The sequence below is a fragment of the Ochotona princeps genome, chromosome 18, assembly GCF_030435755.1.
Source record: "Ochotona princeps isolate mOchPri1 chromosome 18, mOchPri1.hap1, whole genome shotgun sequence".
NCBI lineage: Eukaryota > Metazoa > Chordata > Mammalia > Lagomorpha > Ochotonidae > Ochotona > Ochotona princeps.
In genome coordinates this window covers 51,174,564-51,190,403 of record NC_080849.1, presented here as the reverse complement: position 1 = coordinate 51,190,403, position 15,840 = coordinate 51,174,564, and the positions used below count along the sequence as shown (strand labels likewise).

Sequence of the window (15,840 nt, the reverse complement as noted above, 5' to 3'; positions counted from 1 at the left end):
GAGACTGACCCGCAATTCTGCCAGGGTCAAGGGCAGAAGAGTTCTGGATGCTGTTGGAAGCCTTGGGTATGTTACCCAGGGGTGTGGCATGTGCAGTTGGTGGTAACCAACAGATAATCCCTTAGCGGTAGGGAAAGGCTGGGTTAAGCATGTGTGCTCCTGGCCAGCTTGGAGAAGGAACTCGAATGAGAAGGCTGCGTGTCAGAAATCTTCTGGGAGAGGAACCAAGGAAACTGTGGACTGGGTCAGAGCTGGGGACCAAAGAGCAGGGGAGCCAGGACCTGCGGGGTTCTCTGCTGGCGTGAGGGAGGTGGGGCTGGGAGCAGATTTTCTACCCTGGACTTGATTGCGGGTCTGCACACAGGGCCTAGGACTGTGAAGAACCCAAGTCTTAATTTGTGGATTTTAATTATTTATGTAAAATTCTTTTTTTGGTTTTAATCTCTTCGTGAGAACAAAGGTAAGCTAAAGGAAAACAAAACAAAACAAAAAAAAAACAACAACAAAAACAAAAAAGAAACAAAAGAAACAGCCAATCCTGGATTGGAATGGAGCCCAGACAAATTGCTTTTACTTGCAGAGGAGAGGGAAAAAAGGCTTTCTCCTGAAAACTGTGTGTGGGAACCTGGGAAATTCCATCACTTGTTTGGAAACAAGGTGAGAAACACTTGTTTTTCTAAGGCAATTGCGATGAAACGCATAGGCATATTGGTTTGGAAAGCATAGAAGAGTAGACGTATAGGTGGTGGTGGCAACTTGTTCTATAGTCATGCTGCATGCTGTTGGCTGGGCTTTGCGTTTTTTTAAGATGTATTTATTCTTACTGGAAAGTCAGGTTTACATAGAGAAGGAAAGACAGGAAGATATTCCATCCACTGGTTCACTCCGCAAGTGGCCGCAATATCTGGAGCTGAGCCAACGCAAAGCCAAGAGCCAGGAGCTTCCTCTGAGTCTCCTACAAGGGTGCAGGGTCCTAAGTATCTGGACCACCCTCTGCTGCTTTCCCAGGCCACAAGCAGGGAGCTGGATGGAAAGTAGAGCAGCTGGGGTATGAACTGGTGCCCATATGGGATCCTGGCGCATGCAAGGTTAAGGACTTTAGCCACTAAGTTATTGCGCCAGGCCCAGTGTAGATTGTTTTAATTCCACTTGATCTTTGAAATTCCTTGGTACTTACATTTGGTTTAGAATAGGTTAAAAAACATTTCAAAGCAAAAAAAAAAAAAAAAACACCTTTGTACGTATTTTGAGAGTGCAGTAGGGCCTGGCGTGGTAGCCTAGTGGTTAAATCCTCACTTTGCGTGTACCAGAATCCGATATGGGTGCCAGTTCATGTTCTGGCTACCCCAGTTCCTGTCTAGCTTCCTGCTTGTGGCCATGGAAGGCAGCGGAGGACGGCTCAAGACCTTTGGACTCTGCACCCACATTGGAGACCTGGAGGAAGCTCCTGGTTCTTGGGTTTGGGTCGGCTCAGCTCCAGCTAGTACAACTCCTTGGGGAGTGAACCAGCAGATGGAAGATCTTCCTCCCTGTCTCTCCTTCTCTCTGTAAAGCTGACTTTCCAATAAAAATAGAATAAATCTTAAAAAAAAAAGTGCAATAAGCTTTCAAATGAAAGTGAATATTACAATTCAGGGAAATGGCAAGTCTATATACTTTCTTCCCTCCAGAAAGGTTCAGGTTCATTTCTTGAATGTAGTCATAGGACAGATCTGTGACATAATGCCATTTCAGAATATAGCCACCCTGGACAGCGAAAGCCTGACACCTGCTTGTCTTCGATCCAGTCTTATCATCCCCACTTTACCAAAGAGGGTGTGGCGGCCTGGGAGGTTTGTCTTCCTTGAGGTCTCAGAGCCCCCAGGCGAGAGAGAGGCCCATCTTGGAAGGCAAGCAGTCACGCCCTGGGTCCCACACAGTCAGCTCTGTCAGGCCCTGGGTCCCACACAGTCAGCTCTGTCAGGCCCTGGGTCCCACACAGTCAGCTGTCAGGCCCTGGGTCCCACACAGTCAGCTCTGTCAGGACCTGGGTCACACACAGTCAGCTGTCAGGCCCTGGGTCCCACACAATCAGCTCTCAGTCAGGGTCCCACACAGTCAGCTCTGTCAGGCCCTGGGTCCCACACAGTCAGCTCTCAGGCCCTGGGTCCCACACAGTCAGCTCTGTCAGGACCTGGGTCCCACACAGTCAGCTCTGTCAGGCCCTGGGTCCCCCACAGTCAGCTCTCAGTCAGGCCCTGGGTCCCACACAGTCAGCTCTTGGTCTGGGTCCCACACAGTCAGCTCTCAGTCAGGCCCTGGGTCCCACACAGTCAGCTCTCAGTCTGGGTCATGTCTCAATGCATTCGGAAGCTGATGGCGATTTTGATTCATGACAATGCACAACAGGAAGTGGTTTCACTGTCCCAAAGTTGGGAAAGAGCTTTGAGGAATCACAGTACAGACATGTGACTGAAAGTGGTGCAGACCTCTTCCCTGGCGCTGAGAGTCAACGGAGTCAAGAGCGGCCTTACTGTTTAGCCTTTGCTTTATCGTTTATTTCAGAGTCCGACTCTGAGGAGTGGGTGGGAGGGAAAGAGAAAAATCTTACAACTGTTGGTTCACGCATCGGCAGCTGGGACTTGGGCCAGGCCTAAGCCAGGATTGCAGAGTTCCACTCAGGCCTCCCACCTAGGTGTGGGGAGTCCAGGCAGGGGCCATCCTTCGCTGCCTGTGCCTCACAGGGAGCTGAGCGGAGATGCAGCAGCCACGACTCCAAGCAGCACTGTGGTGGGATGTCACCATCACAGGCGACAGTTTAACCAGTGATACCGCGGCACTTAATGTGGCATCCTGATTTCATGAAATAGTGTACAAAGCATAATATATATATATGTGTGTGTGTATATATATATATATATATATATATTAGAGTAAATAATCTTCCATGAATGCAGTCTATTCTTAGGAGGATTCAGATTCAGATGTTAACAGTTCTTGTTTGGTGATGGTGAGATTCCATAAACTTGAAAATCAAAAAACACTTGTGGGGCCTGGCTGCGTGGCCTAGCGGCTAAAGTCCTCGCCTTGAGTGCACCAGAATCCCATATGGGCACCAGTTCTAATCCCGGCAGCTCCACTTCCCATCCAGCTCCCTGCTTGTGGCCTGGGAAAGCAGTCGAGGACGGCCCAGAGCACTGGGACCCTGCCCCCGCGTGGGAGACCGGAGGAGGTTCCAGGTTCCCGGCTTCGGATCGGTGCGCAGCTCTGGCTGGTGTGGCCGCTTGGAGAGTAAATCATTGGACGGAATATTTTTCTCTCTGTCTCTTCTCCTCTCTGTATATCTGACTTTGTAATAAAAATCAATAAATCTTTAAAAAAAAAAACCCTTGCGGAAAATTTCAGACATACTTACAACTGAATGATTGAATGAACCATTAAGACTCATGACCAAACTTATTTCATTTCTGTGTCAACTCTGCCTGCATTTTTTTTTTTTTAGTTTTATTTTATTTATTTGAAAGATAGAGAAAGAGAGAGTGCACGCTCTCCCATCCTTTGTTTCACTTCCTCAATGCCTGGGACAGCCAGGGCTGGTGCAGGCCAAACCAGGGACCGGGAGCAGCATCCAGGCCTCCAGTGTTGGTGGCAGAAGCCAAAGCGTGTGAGCCACCACCTGCTGCCATGCTTTCTGCGGGCATTTCCATCGTATGTACATAATTTTGTTTGTATTTGAGAAGGAGAATGGAAGGTAGGCAGGTTTTCCAGCTGCTAGTTCACTGACCAAATATCTTCGGTAGCCAGGGCTGGGCTGGGAGCTGGCAACTCCATCCGGGTCTCTCCTAGGGAGAGCAGGGATGGAACCTCTCGAGGCAGCACTGCTGGCTTCCAGGGTGTGTGCCAACAGAAAGCCAGGCCAGGAAGCAGAGCCAGAACCTGACCCCAGACATCCTAAGTGCTGGGACAAACACCTGCTCTTGTTTTTAAGTAACAATTGTATTACCACATTAACAACCACAAAGCTAATATCGTACCAATTACTTAGTATCCTCCAATATCCAATCAGTGGTCATAACTCCGAATAGTTCATAATTGTCACATGGCAAATGGTTTCTTTGTGTTTTACAGTATGTTTGAGTTGTTCCACATGCAGTGACTCATTGAGAGGCTTTGTAAGTGAAGTTCGGCCTTTCATTTTTGTCTCATACAATTTCTGTATTACAGAATGGGGCCAGTTGTTCTGTAGAGTTTTCACACAATAGATTCCATCTTCCCCGTCTTTGCTGAGTCATATTCCATTGCATGGTGCACCACATTTTTTTTTTTTTAAACCACATTTTTTTCATCTGTCCCCCTACCATGTGTGTGACTTTCAGTTTTCAGCGATAATTGGGTGAGGCTGTACCAGCTTTGGTGTGGGTAAACACCTGGGAATTGGGGTGGCTGGCTTATCTGCATGGTGGGTGTGTGACTTTCTAAGACTGCTAAAACGCTTTCCTGGTGGCGCTTGGAACTCCCATGGCCAGCCTTAGCCAGCCTTGGAATGTTTTAGTCTGTGACATTCCAACCCTGCTGATGGGCGCAGGGCGGCTTTCCAAGTACCAGTTTGCAATCCGTATGGCTTGGTGAACTTGACCACAGACCTTGCCTGGCTTGCACTGGGCTGCTTCTTGTCTTCTGTTTGAGTTCTGAAGATCATTTATGCACATGGAATTCCCAGTCTCTCAGGTACCCATTCTTCACATAGTTTCTTCCAGTCTAGTGGCTTTTTTTTTTCTTTCTTAACAATGCCTTTGCAACAACATTTTTAATAATTTCAGTAAAGAGTAGTTTGTCACAGTTTTCTTTTGAGGCCTTTTATTTTTTTTTAATCTTATAAGTTTGAAATGTTAAAGTAAAAAATGAAAGAGATGCGTCTGTGCCATGGGCCCTCAGAGATGTTTTCTTTTGAATGGAACTTTCAAGCCGCCGTTAAAGTGGACACGCTCTGATGCGAGGGCCTCAGTGGAGGGGTCTGACATGGAGGGAGGGAGCCACATGGCAGGACCTCAGCAGCAAGGCTTGCTGGGATCCAGAGAGACACAAGCTCTATGGTTGCCAGGCCTTGGGCAGCCTGGGCGAGGATAACATGGGGAAGCCCAGGGGATTCTTAGTGTAGTGACAATGTTCCGGGTGGTGCTGATATGGGCACATAGATACTGTTACTTATTAATCCGTAGTAACAGAGTCCGCAATGAAAAGAAGGAGCTTTCATGCAAACTGTGCACTTCAGTGTTAGTATTCATCATCGGTTGTAACAAACACTCCATGCCAGTGACGGGAGCTGGCGGCGTGATGCACTGGGTTAGGCTACCAACTGTATGCTAGCACTCCATGTCAGAATGCTGATTTGAGTCGCAGCTGCTTCGCTTCTGATCCAGCTCCTGCCGATGCACTTGGGAAAGCCTCAGAAGATGGCTGCTGTCACTCATGTAGAATCGAATTAGGGCTGCCGGCTCCTGGCTGCAGCCTGGCCTATCCCTAGCCACTGCCATCATTTCAGGAATGAAACCAGCAAATGAAAGATCTCTCTCCCTTGAATCCTTTTTTTTTTTTTTCCAAGATTTTTTTAATTTGAAAGTCAGATTTACAGAGAGAAGGAGAGACAGAAAGAAAGATCTTCCATCTGCTGGTTCACTCCCCAAGTGGCTACAATGGCAGGAGCTGAGCCGATCCGAAGCCAGGAGCCAGGAACTTCCTCTGGGAATCACACATGGGTGCAGGGTCCCAAGGCTTTGGGCCATCTGCGACTGCTTTCCCAGGCCACAAGCAGGGAGCTGGATGGGAAGAGGAACAGCCAGGATACGAACCAGCGCCCATATGGGAATCCCAATATACGCAAGGCGAAGACTTTAGCCAGTAGGCTACCGAGCCACACCCTTTTGTCCTTTTTTTATACTCTGCCTTTCGATTAAATAAGTATATAAATAAATAAATCTTTTAAAAAATAGAAATTGGAGATAAGGGGCAAGAACTATACTTTTCACTCAGCTTTTCCCCTGCAAACCAGAAACTATTTAAAGCAAGTAAATGATAAAATTGTGTTCGTAAAAAAGGGAGGAAGAAAAGATGCCTCTGAATGGCAAGGAAACCTGCTGCTTTTTAAAATTGACTTTAAAGTCAGTTCAAAGAGACAGAGCGAGATCTTCATATGTTGTCTCAGCCTCCGAATGGCGGGGACTAGGCAGGTCCAAAGCCTGGAGCCTGGAGCCTGGAGCTTCTTCCAGGTAGGGGCCCAAGGACCTGAACCATCCTCTGTTGCTTTGCCAGGTGCCTTAGTAAGGAGCTGGATCTGAAGTGGAGCAGCCAGGACTAGGACCAACCACATCCTGGATGCCAGCACTACAGTTAGCAACTTAACCTGCTGCACCAAAATTTGATGATTTAAAAACACTTCGTTCCTGTTACTGAAGACACTGGCATTTTTCGAACAGCAGCCTGTGGTGACCAGGCCCTGCTTCGCCAACTAGGGGTGGCATTACTATTCCTGTAGCTTCCTAGACTTTTAATGGCAGGGGTTTGGTTGATTTGGTTTGGTTTGGTTTGGTTTGAGAGTGATGTCCATCTTGACCCTGGTTCCAGCCATGATCACATTTTGCCCCTTGTTCTCCCAGAGTTCCTCCTGCCTGCTCACCCCTCGGTGTACATACCAAGATTCTCCTGTCCGTGCCGGGGCGTTGCTGCAGGCCCCCTGCCTTCCTGGCTCCAGTTTGTGGCAGTGCTGTGGGGCCAGGCTCGTGCCTCACATCCACGCTGTCCATCCAGCTCCTGAGGTCTTACGGTCATTCTGATCGTGTCCTCCACGTGGCAGCCAGAGGACGGTCATGGGGAGTAACCTGGTGTCACGTGTGCCCCTACTGTCCTGTGTCCCAAAAGTCCTGCTGTGTCCCTCCAGGATCCTCTCACCTTTCAGAACGGATGGCCTTGAAAGGTCTGTTCCAGAATCAGTGCTGCCCAGTCCTGGAGAATGGACATGGTCAGTTTACCCACCTGGATGATTCAGCAAGTTGGAATGAACAAATGGAGTTGGACAGCAGTTGCCAACACCACAAACACAAAACAAATGAGAGCCAAGCGAAGGCTGGGTCAAAGGGCAGAGGCACACACGGAGAGGACTTGTGGGGTAGGAGCCTGAGCGCATGCGCAAGTGGCTCCTGTGGCCCCCTGGGAAAGCCCGCAGCCCCCACCGGCTGCTGTTGCGAGTGAGCCGCTTCCGGCCAACCCGCTGGCATTTATTGCCTTGGAATGCATTTTCACACACACTGCGTTCTTGAGGACTCGCTTAGAAACCTGCTCTTTCTCCAGACTCAACATTGAGGAAAACCCGACTTAGGAAAACAGTCTTTTTTAACCTCTGGCAAACAGAATCAGGCACAAGCCAAACCCTGCTAGATAAACACTCCGGCCCAGAGTGCTTGCTCAGGAACAAGTTGTTACGGAGGCTGTGTGCCGGGAGGACATGCTGGCAGGGTAGAGGCATGTAGGGGATGGGGCGAGCCCTGGCAGATGTTCTGTGTCTGTCCTGCCCTGCACCCGTGTAAAGTACACAGACTGAGCTGGGCTGCAGCACCTTGGTGCACCGTGGTGCACAATTTGTGGCTGTTTCCCATCCCGGCTTTTGTCTCTGCACACTAACCTGTCTCTAAGTTGTGCGTACACTGGGTCACCAACTCAGAGCTCACGTTCTGTTATCACAGAGCTGTTGGCTTCCCTCTGTTTCAGGCCGTGTCACCTCCTTGTTAGGGTTTAACTGCCCTCTCCCCACGGAAGGACTTCCTTGCCTCTGTCGCTCTGAAGGCCTGACTCATCCTGGGCTGGGTGCCATGTGCCCCCGTCCTACCAGCTGAACCCTGAACGTTAACCCTGACCCAGTTTATGAGCCCGGAGGCATTGCTCCCCGTGCAAAATCCAGGGACACCTGCCCTGTGCCTTTGTTGCCATTAGGGCCATAGGTAGGGACTGGTGTTGTGGCACCTGTTAAGCCACCCCTGCCACACAGGCCTCCCGCATCATAGCAAGGGTTCAAGTCCTGACTACTTTACTTTACTCTAGCTTCCTGATCATGTGCCTGGCAATGCAGAGAAGGATGGCTGCCTCCTGGGCTCCTGGCTTCAGCCTAGCTCAGCTCAGCCATTGTGTCCATTTGGGGTGGGGTGAAGCAACAGATAAAAGCGCTCTCTCTCTCTCTCTCTCTCTCTCTCCCTGTCTCTCTGCAACTCTACTTTTCAAATAAATAAAATGAATGTTAACAAGGAAAGAATACTATACTTGAGGACACTTCAGAAAGTTCATGGAAAATGGTACGAAAAGATCTTTCTTTTGTACAACAACTCTTGAAATTATTGACAATGATGGAATGTTCTAGTTTATGAAAAATGCATATTATGGAAAAACTACATATAGATTATGGATTTCAAAATTTTGCACAGAAATAAGTAGTTTTCATTCTACTTTTCTTGCGAGCTTTTTGAAGTGCCCGCATAGTGTCATGCAGGAGTGGTCAGGCTGCTTCCTCCTTTGCTTTCAAAGGGGCAGAAAGGAAGGTTCTGAGATTTTCAAATAACTTGTTCAAGTCCAGTTCATTGGAATAGTGACTCTCAAATTTCTGCTCAATGAGAAAGATGAAATCCGAGGAAACTGCTGCCATTCTGTGTCTGAGAAATACTTTCTCTCAGTCAGCAAGATTAAATTTTCTGAAGATTAAGGAACCTGGGACCTCAAGAAGCCAGGTTCATGGATGATTGGAAATGTTTAGCACAGGTGGTAAGGGCCTGCTTGGGCTGCGTGCGCCTTAGGAGCTGGGCCCCTGCCACCCTGCAGTGGGGGGCTGATTTGGATTGAGTTGCTGCCCCCCAGGCTGGAGTGGGGGGAGGTGAGGCCGCGGATGGGCAGTCTCTTTGCCTTGCAAGTGAAAAACAATGAAAAACGTTAGAGTGTAGGTTTGCAACACACAAGCAAGGAATTTGTCTGGGACCCAATCAGTTCGTGTACAACTTGGCATCCCAAACATTGCTGCTTCTTGTTTTCTTGTAAAGAATCGAGAGGCCGGAAGGGAGACCAAGGGGTAGGATGAGGAAACGTGGCTGGTGCCCCAGCCTGTCCAGGCCTTCACTGCCCTCGGGTCACGTTACTTAAAGAATGTCTTGTGTGTAAACATGATTTGGGGTGCTTTGTACAGTACCGCTTGCTGTGAAGGAACCATCTGTCATACTGACTGGTCAATAAGGCTGTGTGTGTGCTTGTGGGCAGGGTCAGAGTGGTGAGCTCAGTGTGGATAAACCATGCTTCCAGGAGGCTCGCAATTCCCCATCCACTTCTAATTTAAGCAGCAGCAAATATGGAAGAATCTCAATATTTACTAGGGATCTGGAAGAAAGAGCCAGGTGATGCCTGCCTCCTGCCCCTGCCCCGGGGCACGTCTTCCCCATCCCCCCCGCCAAGACCTTAGTGAGAAGCTGTGTGGGCCATGGATGGTTAGCCCAGCAGGTGATAAACTGCCTCCTAGGACCCAAGTGTGCACTATCTTTGTACAGACTGGAGGTCTGGCTTCTCTTCGGATCCATCTTCATGCCGAAGCGCCAAGGAAGCAGCGGAGGATAGCCCCGGGACTGTGTGCCCCGTCACTCAGGTTGCAGACCTGGAGGGAGTTCCTGGCTCTGGGCCCCAGCCTGGTCTAACCCCAGCTGCTGTGGGCATTTAAAGAGTAAACCAACGGACATCTCTCTCTCTCTCTCTCTCTTTCCCTCTCCCCCTCCCTCTCTCTATCTGTATCTCTCCATCTCTCTGTCACTCTGACCTGTCAGATAAACAAATAGATGATTGTTTAAAGAAGCTCCTTGTACTGTTGCTTCACTTTCTAAACAGGAATGCAACCATGCAATAGGACAGCAAGGCAAAGGAGGAAGAAGGGAAGCGGAAGAGAGCCTTCCCTGAAGTTGCTTCATTGTTGTGTTGTTTCTGAAGAGCAGAGGGGATAGGAGCGGATCTGTATTCCCCGATTCACTCCCCGAATGCTGGCAACAGTCAGAGCTGAGCCAGAAGAAGCCATAATTCAGTTCAAGTCTCCATTGTGGTTGCCAGGGACCCAATGACTGGAGCCCTTGTTGCTATCTCAGAGTGTGTGTGCCTTAACAGGAGGCTAGAGTCAGTCAGGAGCCCAGCCTGGGTTCTAATCCAGGTAACTCTGGTATCAGATGTGGGCATCCCACCACAGTGCCAAGTGCCCATGCCGTAGTTTCCTGTGTGGGCACACATTAGCTGAGCATGTCGAAGCAGAGGAGACTCATCGCAGTGTTTGTGGGGGAAAGTGAACTCAACCAGGGCCTCCTTTGTGTTCCAGGTCGCCAGATCCCACCCCTGGACCCGCACGAGAATGGAACCAGTGGGGCCATCAAGCTTGGGAAGCACACGGCGCAGCCTGGCCGCAGGTGCTGCTGACCCAGAGCGCAGTGGTGGAGGAAGCTGGAGCCCACGTCCCAGGCACCGCTGATGCCCCAGCCCTCAGTCCTAAAGAACAACAGATGCTGGCCTTGCTTGTTGGAAGACCTGCAGGGAACTGGGGCAAGACATGTCCCTTCAAGAGCATGGAGAAAACTCTGGGAGAACTCACGACACTGCCACAAAATGGCCTTCAAAGGATGATACTTACAAGATAATAAGTAGAGCTGTGGTTTCTGGTAGACACCTGAAAGCATTCTCGGTTTTGCACGCAAGTCTTAAACTGCCTTAATCAGGGGAGGGTACCCTCAGACGTGTCCTCTCCCTCTGACTCCTGGGTTCCCCGCCAAATTTCAGTAGCTTCTTCACTGTCATTGTCTTCCCCAAAGGATACTTCGTTGGGAAGGCCAGTTTTGCAGCTGGCCGTGGAATGAGTGTTTATTGATTACATTGCTGATGGAAATCGGGGCAGCACCGCACCATCCCTCAAGCTGAGCTCCTGCACAGTGGTGCATTGGAAACTGCCAGCGTCTCTTTTAGCTGGGGACCATTCTTCAGCATGTTGGTCACATATGAATAGGCAAACCAAAGCTGCCTGCCCTATTGCAAATTATTTTGGGAATGGGTTGGAAGGTCAAGTGGTAACCATGCCCACGGTGATGGGTGGAGGGTATAAGCATCTTTTAGGGGATCACCTGGTACGTGTCACCACCTTGTCATAAATCCTCAGTATAGTGCAGAGTATCCTTGTAACAAAGAGAAGATGTCATGATGTCTAAGGGTTCAAATTAAATGGTGGACACTTGAGTGTGAACCACAAGGCAGATTTCCAACAATAGCGGTTGATCACAGCAGAGCCAGCCAGATGAAGTACAAGTGCCTCAACACATTCTAGACTCCACAGTTGGGCTGGAGGAGACCATTTGGAATGTTAGTAGGCTCGGGGAAGAGGGCCTGAGGCCCAGTGCCGGGCTGCAAGTGAGCCAAGACCAGGCCTTGAGCAACACCATCCTTTGCAGAGTTAATGAGAGACTGAATCGGAAGAAGCGAGGAGACAAAAACCAAGAAAGCAAGGAAAGATAATTCCACAGAAGAGTCAAACCCCAGTACCCCCTATAACTTTCCTACAAACTTGGGACCAAGAGAAGCAAGGCTTGTGTGAAGGGGTGGTTGTTGAAGGGTGAAGGGTTCAACTAGTGTCTTGTAGGGTCCTGAGCACAGGTTCAAAAGGAACCAGCAGCACTTGGTGCGAGGTGGGGAGAGGAGAGGCGGATGGTGCCACTTTATCAACAATTCACAGTGCAGAAGTCAGAAAAGGGACCAGGTGCAGGTTTTAAAAACCTTGAACTTTGAGTGATTCAGGCTGAGCCAGAACTGTGGTGTCTTGCCACAGCTGTGCGCACCAAACCCTTGGCAGGCAGGAGCTACTGAGTCATGTTACCAACAGAGGATGGTACTGGGAGAGATCAGGGCCAAGTGTACACTTTGTTTTTTGCTGACAATCATCAAGCAAAGAGGGCTAGGTTCAAATCACAGATTTGTGTGTTTTACCCTGATACTGTGTTGTTGATTGAATGTTCTTGCTGACTTCCCCCGACTCCTGAGGCTTGGTTGACAATCTCAGCAAGTGAAGGCTAGCAGGTCCTTTATTTTTGGTCCAAGAGTGTCACTGGGCTCTCCCAGTCAGTCACCTCCAGAACTGTTAGCCTGTGGGTTTTTTTTTTTTTTCCCTACACTGCCAACATGACTGGCTGGCTGGCTGGCACAGTTCTGCTTGCAGGTCAACAAATGACCATACCTCTTGCCCAAGGCAAGACAAACAAGCCAACCGATCCTGTTTTGAGTTGATAATTGGAATGACTGCTTTGCAGGTGACATGTCAGCTTGTTTTTCTGGGAACCAGTGTGTCTCTGGGCACGTGCTCAGGTGTCCTGGCCAAGGTGGCAAGCACACAACAGGAGTGTACAGTGGTTGTGTTTTACATAACTTGCCCAGTATTATCTCCATGTGACAATCTACCCACCAGGAAGCCCATGGTTTTGTTCGGGAATCACATGAGGAAGTGCGAGTGAAATTACTCCCTTTGCCTGTGATGGTTGCCTTCATTATCAAAGCCAGTAAGAGAACCCCAAAAACAAAAAGCGTCATTGCCACTTGGAGCAGTCAGCCCAAGGGTGGAGTGTTCTTGACACACAGATGTTCCCAGACATAGTGAGTCTTCTCGGAAGATGGATGCTTGGCCCTTGTCCACAGTGAGACTTCATGCCTTCCTTTGATTTGACTTGGGTGGCTTGTGGCCTGGTGTAGTAGTTGAGCCATAGCCATGTAGTATTACAGGAAGGCCTGGAAATCACCATCGCTCTAGAATGTCACATGCTTGTCTGTGATCCGGCAGTCTTGACATCATTTTCCAAAATGCACTCCTTTTCTGGTTTACTGTTTCTTCATGTGTGTAATGGGTGTGCATGTAATTAAATGCAGTTTTGTATTGATGATGCTGACCCATTGTGCACTTCACACTGGTTCCTGGCAATGTGTTCTGTGAGGCAGGCATGGGTCCTCAGCGGGAGTGCTTCCCCGTGGAAATGCCTGAGAATGGCAGTGGAGTCATGCAGTCGAACCTTTGACATAGGTACCTGATTGATTTGTCATTTGCCAGTGAAGAATGGTGCATTAGGGTGCTGATGATGACGTCACCTTACAGACCAAGAGGTTGAAGACCTGAAACTAACTTTTAGCTAATGCAAAAGGGCTGTGCCCCGCTATGAAAACCAAGGGAGGTTCAGGAGACCGAAATTCTTCCCCTTGGGACAAGGACCGTGGCGTGTGATGGCTGAACCTGAGCTCCAGTGTGTGGGCCATGTCGTGGCAGGTGGTGGGATGAGCCAGCTTGCAGGTTCAAGGGCCTTGAGCTGTCCTCATGCCTCGGTAGTGTCTGGTTGGCTCCGTGAAGCGTCACTGTTGAAGCCGTCCGTGTGAGCCAGCCTCGGTGCCCTGTCATGCAGTCTGCACCCTTTTCATGTATTGTTTGCAAAAGACTGCCTGCCCCCTGGGCTGGACCCAGGTTTTGCATCTAGAACAGACCACCGCAGACCGCTAGGCCTTTGCTCGCTGTATTCGAACCTGCAGTAAAGCCTTTCTCTCAGCTACACCTAATTGTATCTGTTATATTTGGTTTAACACACTGATTCATACTAATAAATATTTAAAGTTTTACCTTGTTTCTCTTTTTCTTGTGAGGTTCAGGTCACAATGAATTCAGGCTAAAGAATGCATATTTCTCAGAAATGTGTTCATAGGAAAGCGTTTGTTGTTTGTTTGTTTTCTAGGATTTATTTATGTCTTTGAAGAGTAACAGAGAGAGGAGGAACAGAGATTTTTCATCTGTTAGTTCGCTCCCCAGATGACCACAATGGCCAGGCTGGGCCAAAGGAACTTCATCCAGGTCTCCAATATGGGTGGCAAGGGCCCAAGCACTTGATCCATCTTGAGCTGCTTATCTTGGGTTCATCAGCAGGGAGCTGGATCAAAAATGAAGTATCCAGGGGCTGGCCCAAAGGCTCAACTGGCTAATCATCCACCTCCAAGTGCAGCATCCCATATGGGTACTAGTTCATGTCCCGAATGCTCCACTTTCCCGTCCAGCTCCCTGCCTGTGGCCTGGGAAAGTGGTAGAGGATGGGCCAAAAGCTTGGGACCTTGCACCTGTATGGGAGTCCTGGAGGAAGCTCCTGGCTTCCTGGTTTTGGGTTGGCTCATCTCCAGCTGTTGTGGCCACTTGGGGAGGGAACCATCGGACAGAAGATCTTCCTCTCTGTCTCTCCTCTCTAAATATGAGTTTCCAATAAAAATAAATCAAAAGAAAAAAGTGAAGCAGCCAGGACACAAATGGTACCCAGATAAGATGCTCGTGTTGCAAGTGGTAGCTTTAACCACCACACCCAGTGCTGGCCCCAAGAGAACACTTTTAAGGATGTTCACTAATGAGTGGAACGGAGTTCTGCACTGAGGAATTGGAGAAATAAAGTGTGCCCCAGTCACACAATGAATGACTTAGGGGGATTGTACTAAATTCAGTGTCAGCAATGTATCAACGTGCTTCTGAGTTCGGAGCTGCCTTCCTGCACACCCCAAGGGACCGCTGTCACCATCTGTGGAAAAGGAGCCTCGGGCAGCACAGTGCACAGCCTGGGTAACTAGTGTGCAAGTCACAAATGCACAGAGTGCAAAGGCACATCCAGTTCCATGAAACCAAGGTACGCCTGTGAATACTTACTGCTAAGAGTAAGAAGGAGACATCGGTGTCATCCTTCCTGTGGGGATGGAAGGAAATACACATGCCCAGGGGAGACAGAAAAAGGTCATTTACTCATCAGTTAATTCATTTCTTGATAAGAAAAGGCTGAGATCAACTCGAGAGTAGTTGTCAATTTCAAGATGTGCTTTACTAGCCTTTATCCTTTGCTGGAATTGTTTCCCCCCCAACCCCAAGAGAGAGGTGTGTGGAGACAAGGACCAATGAAAGGGTAGGCTGACTTCTTTAGTCTGATAGATGCAAGTGCAGCTTTGGGCTTCAGGTGCGTTTGGGGAGGCGCTCCCTTCCCACCCCTGTCCCTGCTGTTTGGGCTCTCTAGCCTGCCTTCCCACTGCACACACAGTTGCCCATCACACACTGAGTGAAGCTTTCAGGTTTCAATGGAGAAGCTCATAGGTGCACAGGTCAAATCGGGCAAGCAAGATGAGAAGAGCCCGATGCAGCTGCCCCTGTGAAGCCTCTTGGGGTGTGCAGGCAGCAACAGGAGAGCCAGCACTCTGATTTTGTGACAGCATAAGGATTCCTTGTGTGTTGGGAAATTACTTCAGAAAGAATCCCATGATTAAATGATCCCACTCGCCATGGTGTACAGCTCAGGCCTTCTTGATCAGTAGCAATCTGCACAGGGATTCCTGACTCACCATCCCTCAGGACACCTCTCTCCCGTCTCAGAGATGGCCTTAGGAGGACACGGTGTGCAGGGAGTCACAGCCACATGTATGTTTCCATAAAACAGCTCTCGTGATGGAGGGACCGGAAAAACAAGGACAGGTTGCCCAGGATCATGCTTGGCTTGCTTGGTCCAACAGCGTCTTGTGTCTTTAGATGCTGTCTGTCCAGGGAGCAGAACTCATGGGCCACAGCAGGACCACATCATCACAGTTTTTTAAATAAAAATTTAAAAATGTATCAACTATCATTTTTTTTTTTGGAAGGCAGAGAGAGAATGAATCTTCCATCTCTTGGTTCCCTCTGAATGCCAGGAACACCTGGTACTTGACCAAGCTAAAGCCTGAAGCCTGGAACCTCATCAGGATTGACCCTATGAGTGGTAGGGACCCAGGTGCTGG

General features: G+C 49.2%; 1 protein-coding gene across 1 annotated transcript in view; it reads left to right on the top strand.

Annotated features, from left to right (window-relative positions):
- RAB31 (RAB31, member RAS oncogene family) overlaps window positions 1-12,485 on the top strand; it is a 132,473-nt gene extending 119,988 nt beyond the window's left edge. Inside the window, exon 7 of the mRNA XM_058676788.1 lies at window positions 10,358-12,485. Coding sequence (XP_058532771.1) covers window positions 10,358-10,455 — 98 coding nt within the window. The 3' untranslated portion in view covers window positions 10,456-12,485. The remainder of the gene's footprint in view (window positions 1-10,357) is intronic.
- The last annotated feature ends 3,355 nt before the right edge of the window (window positions 12,486-15,840 follow it).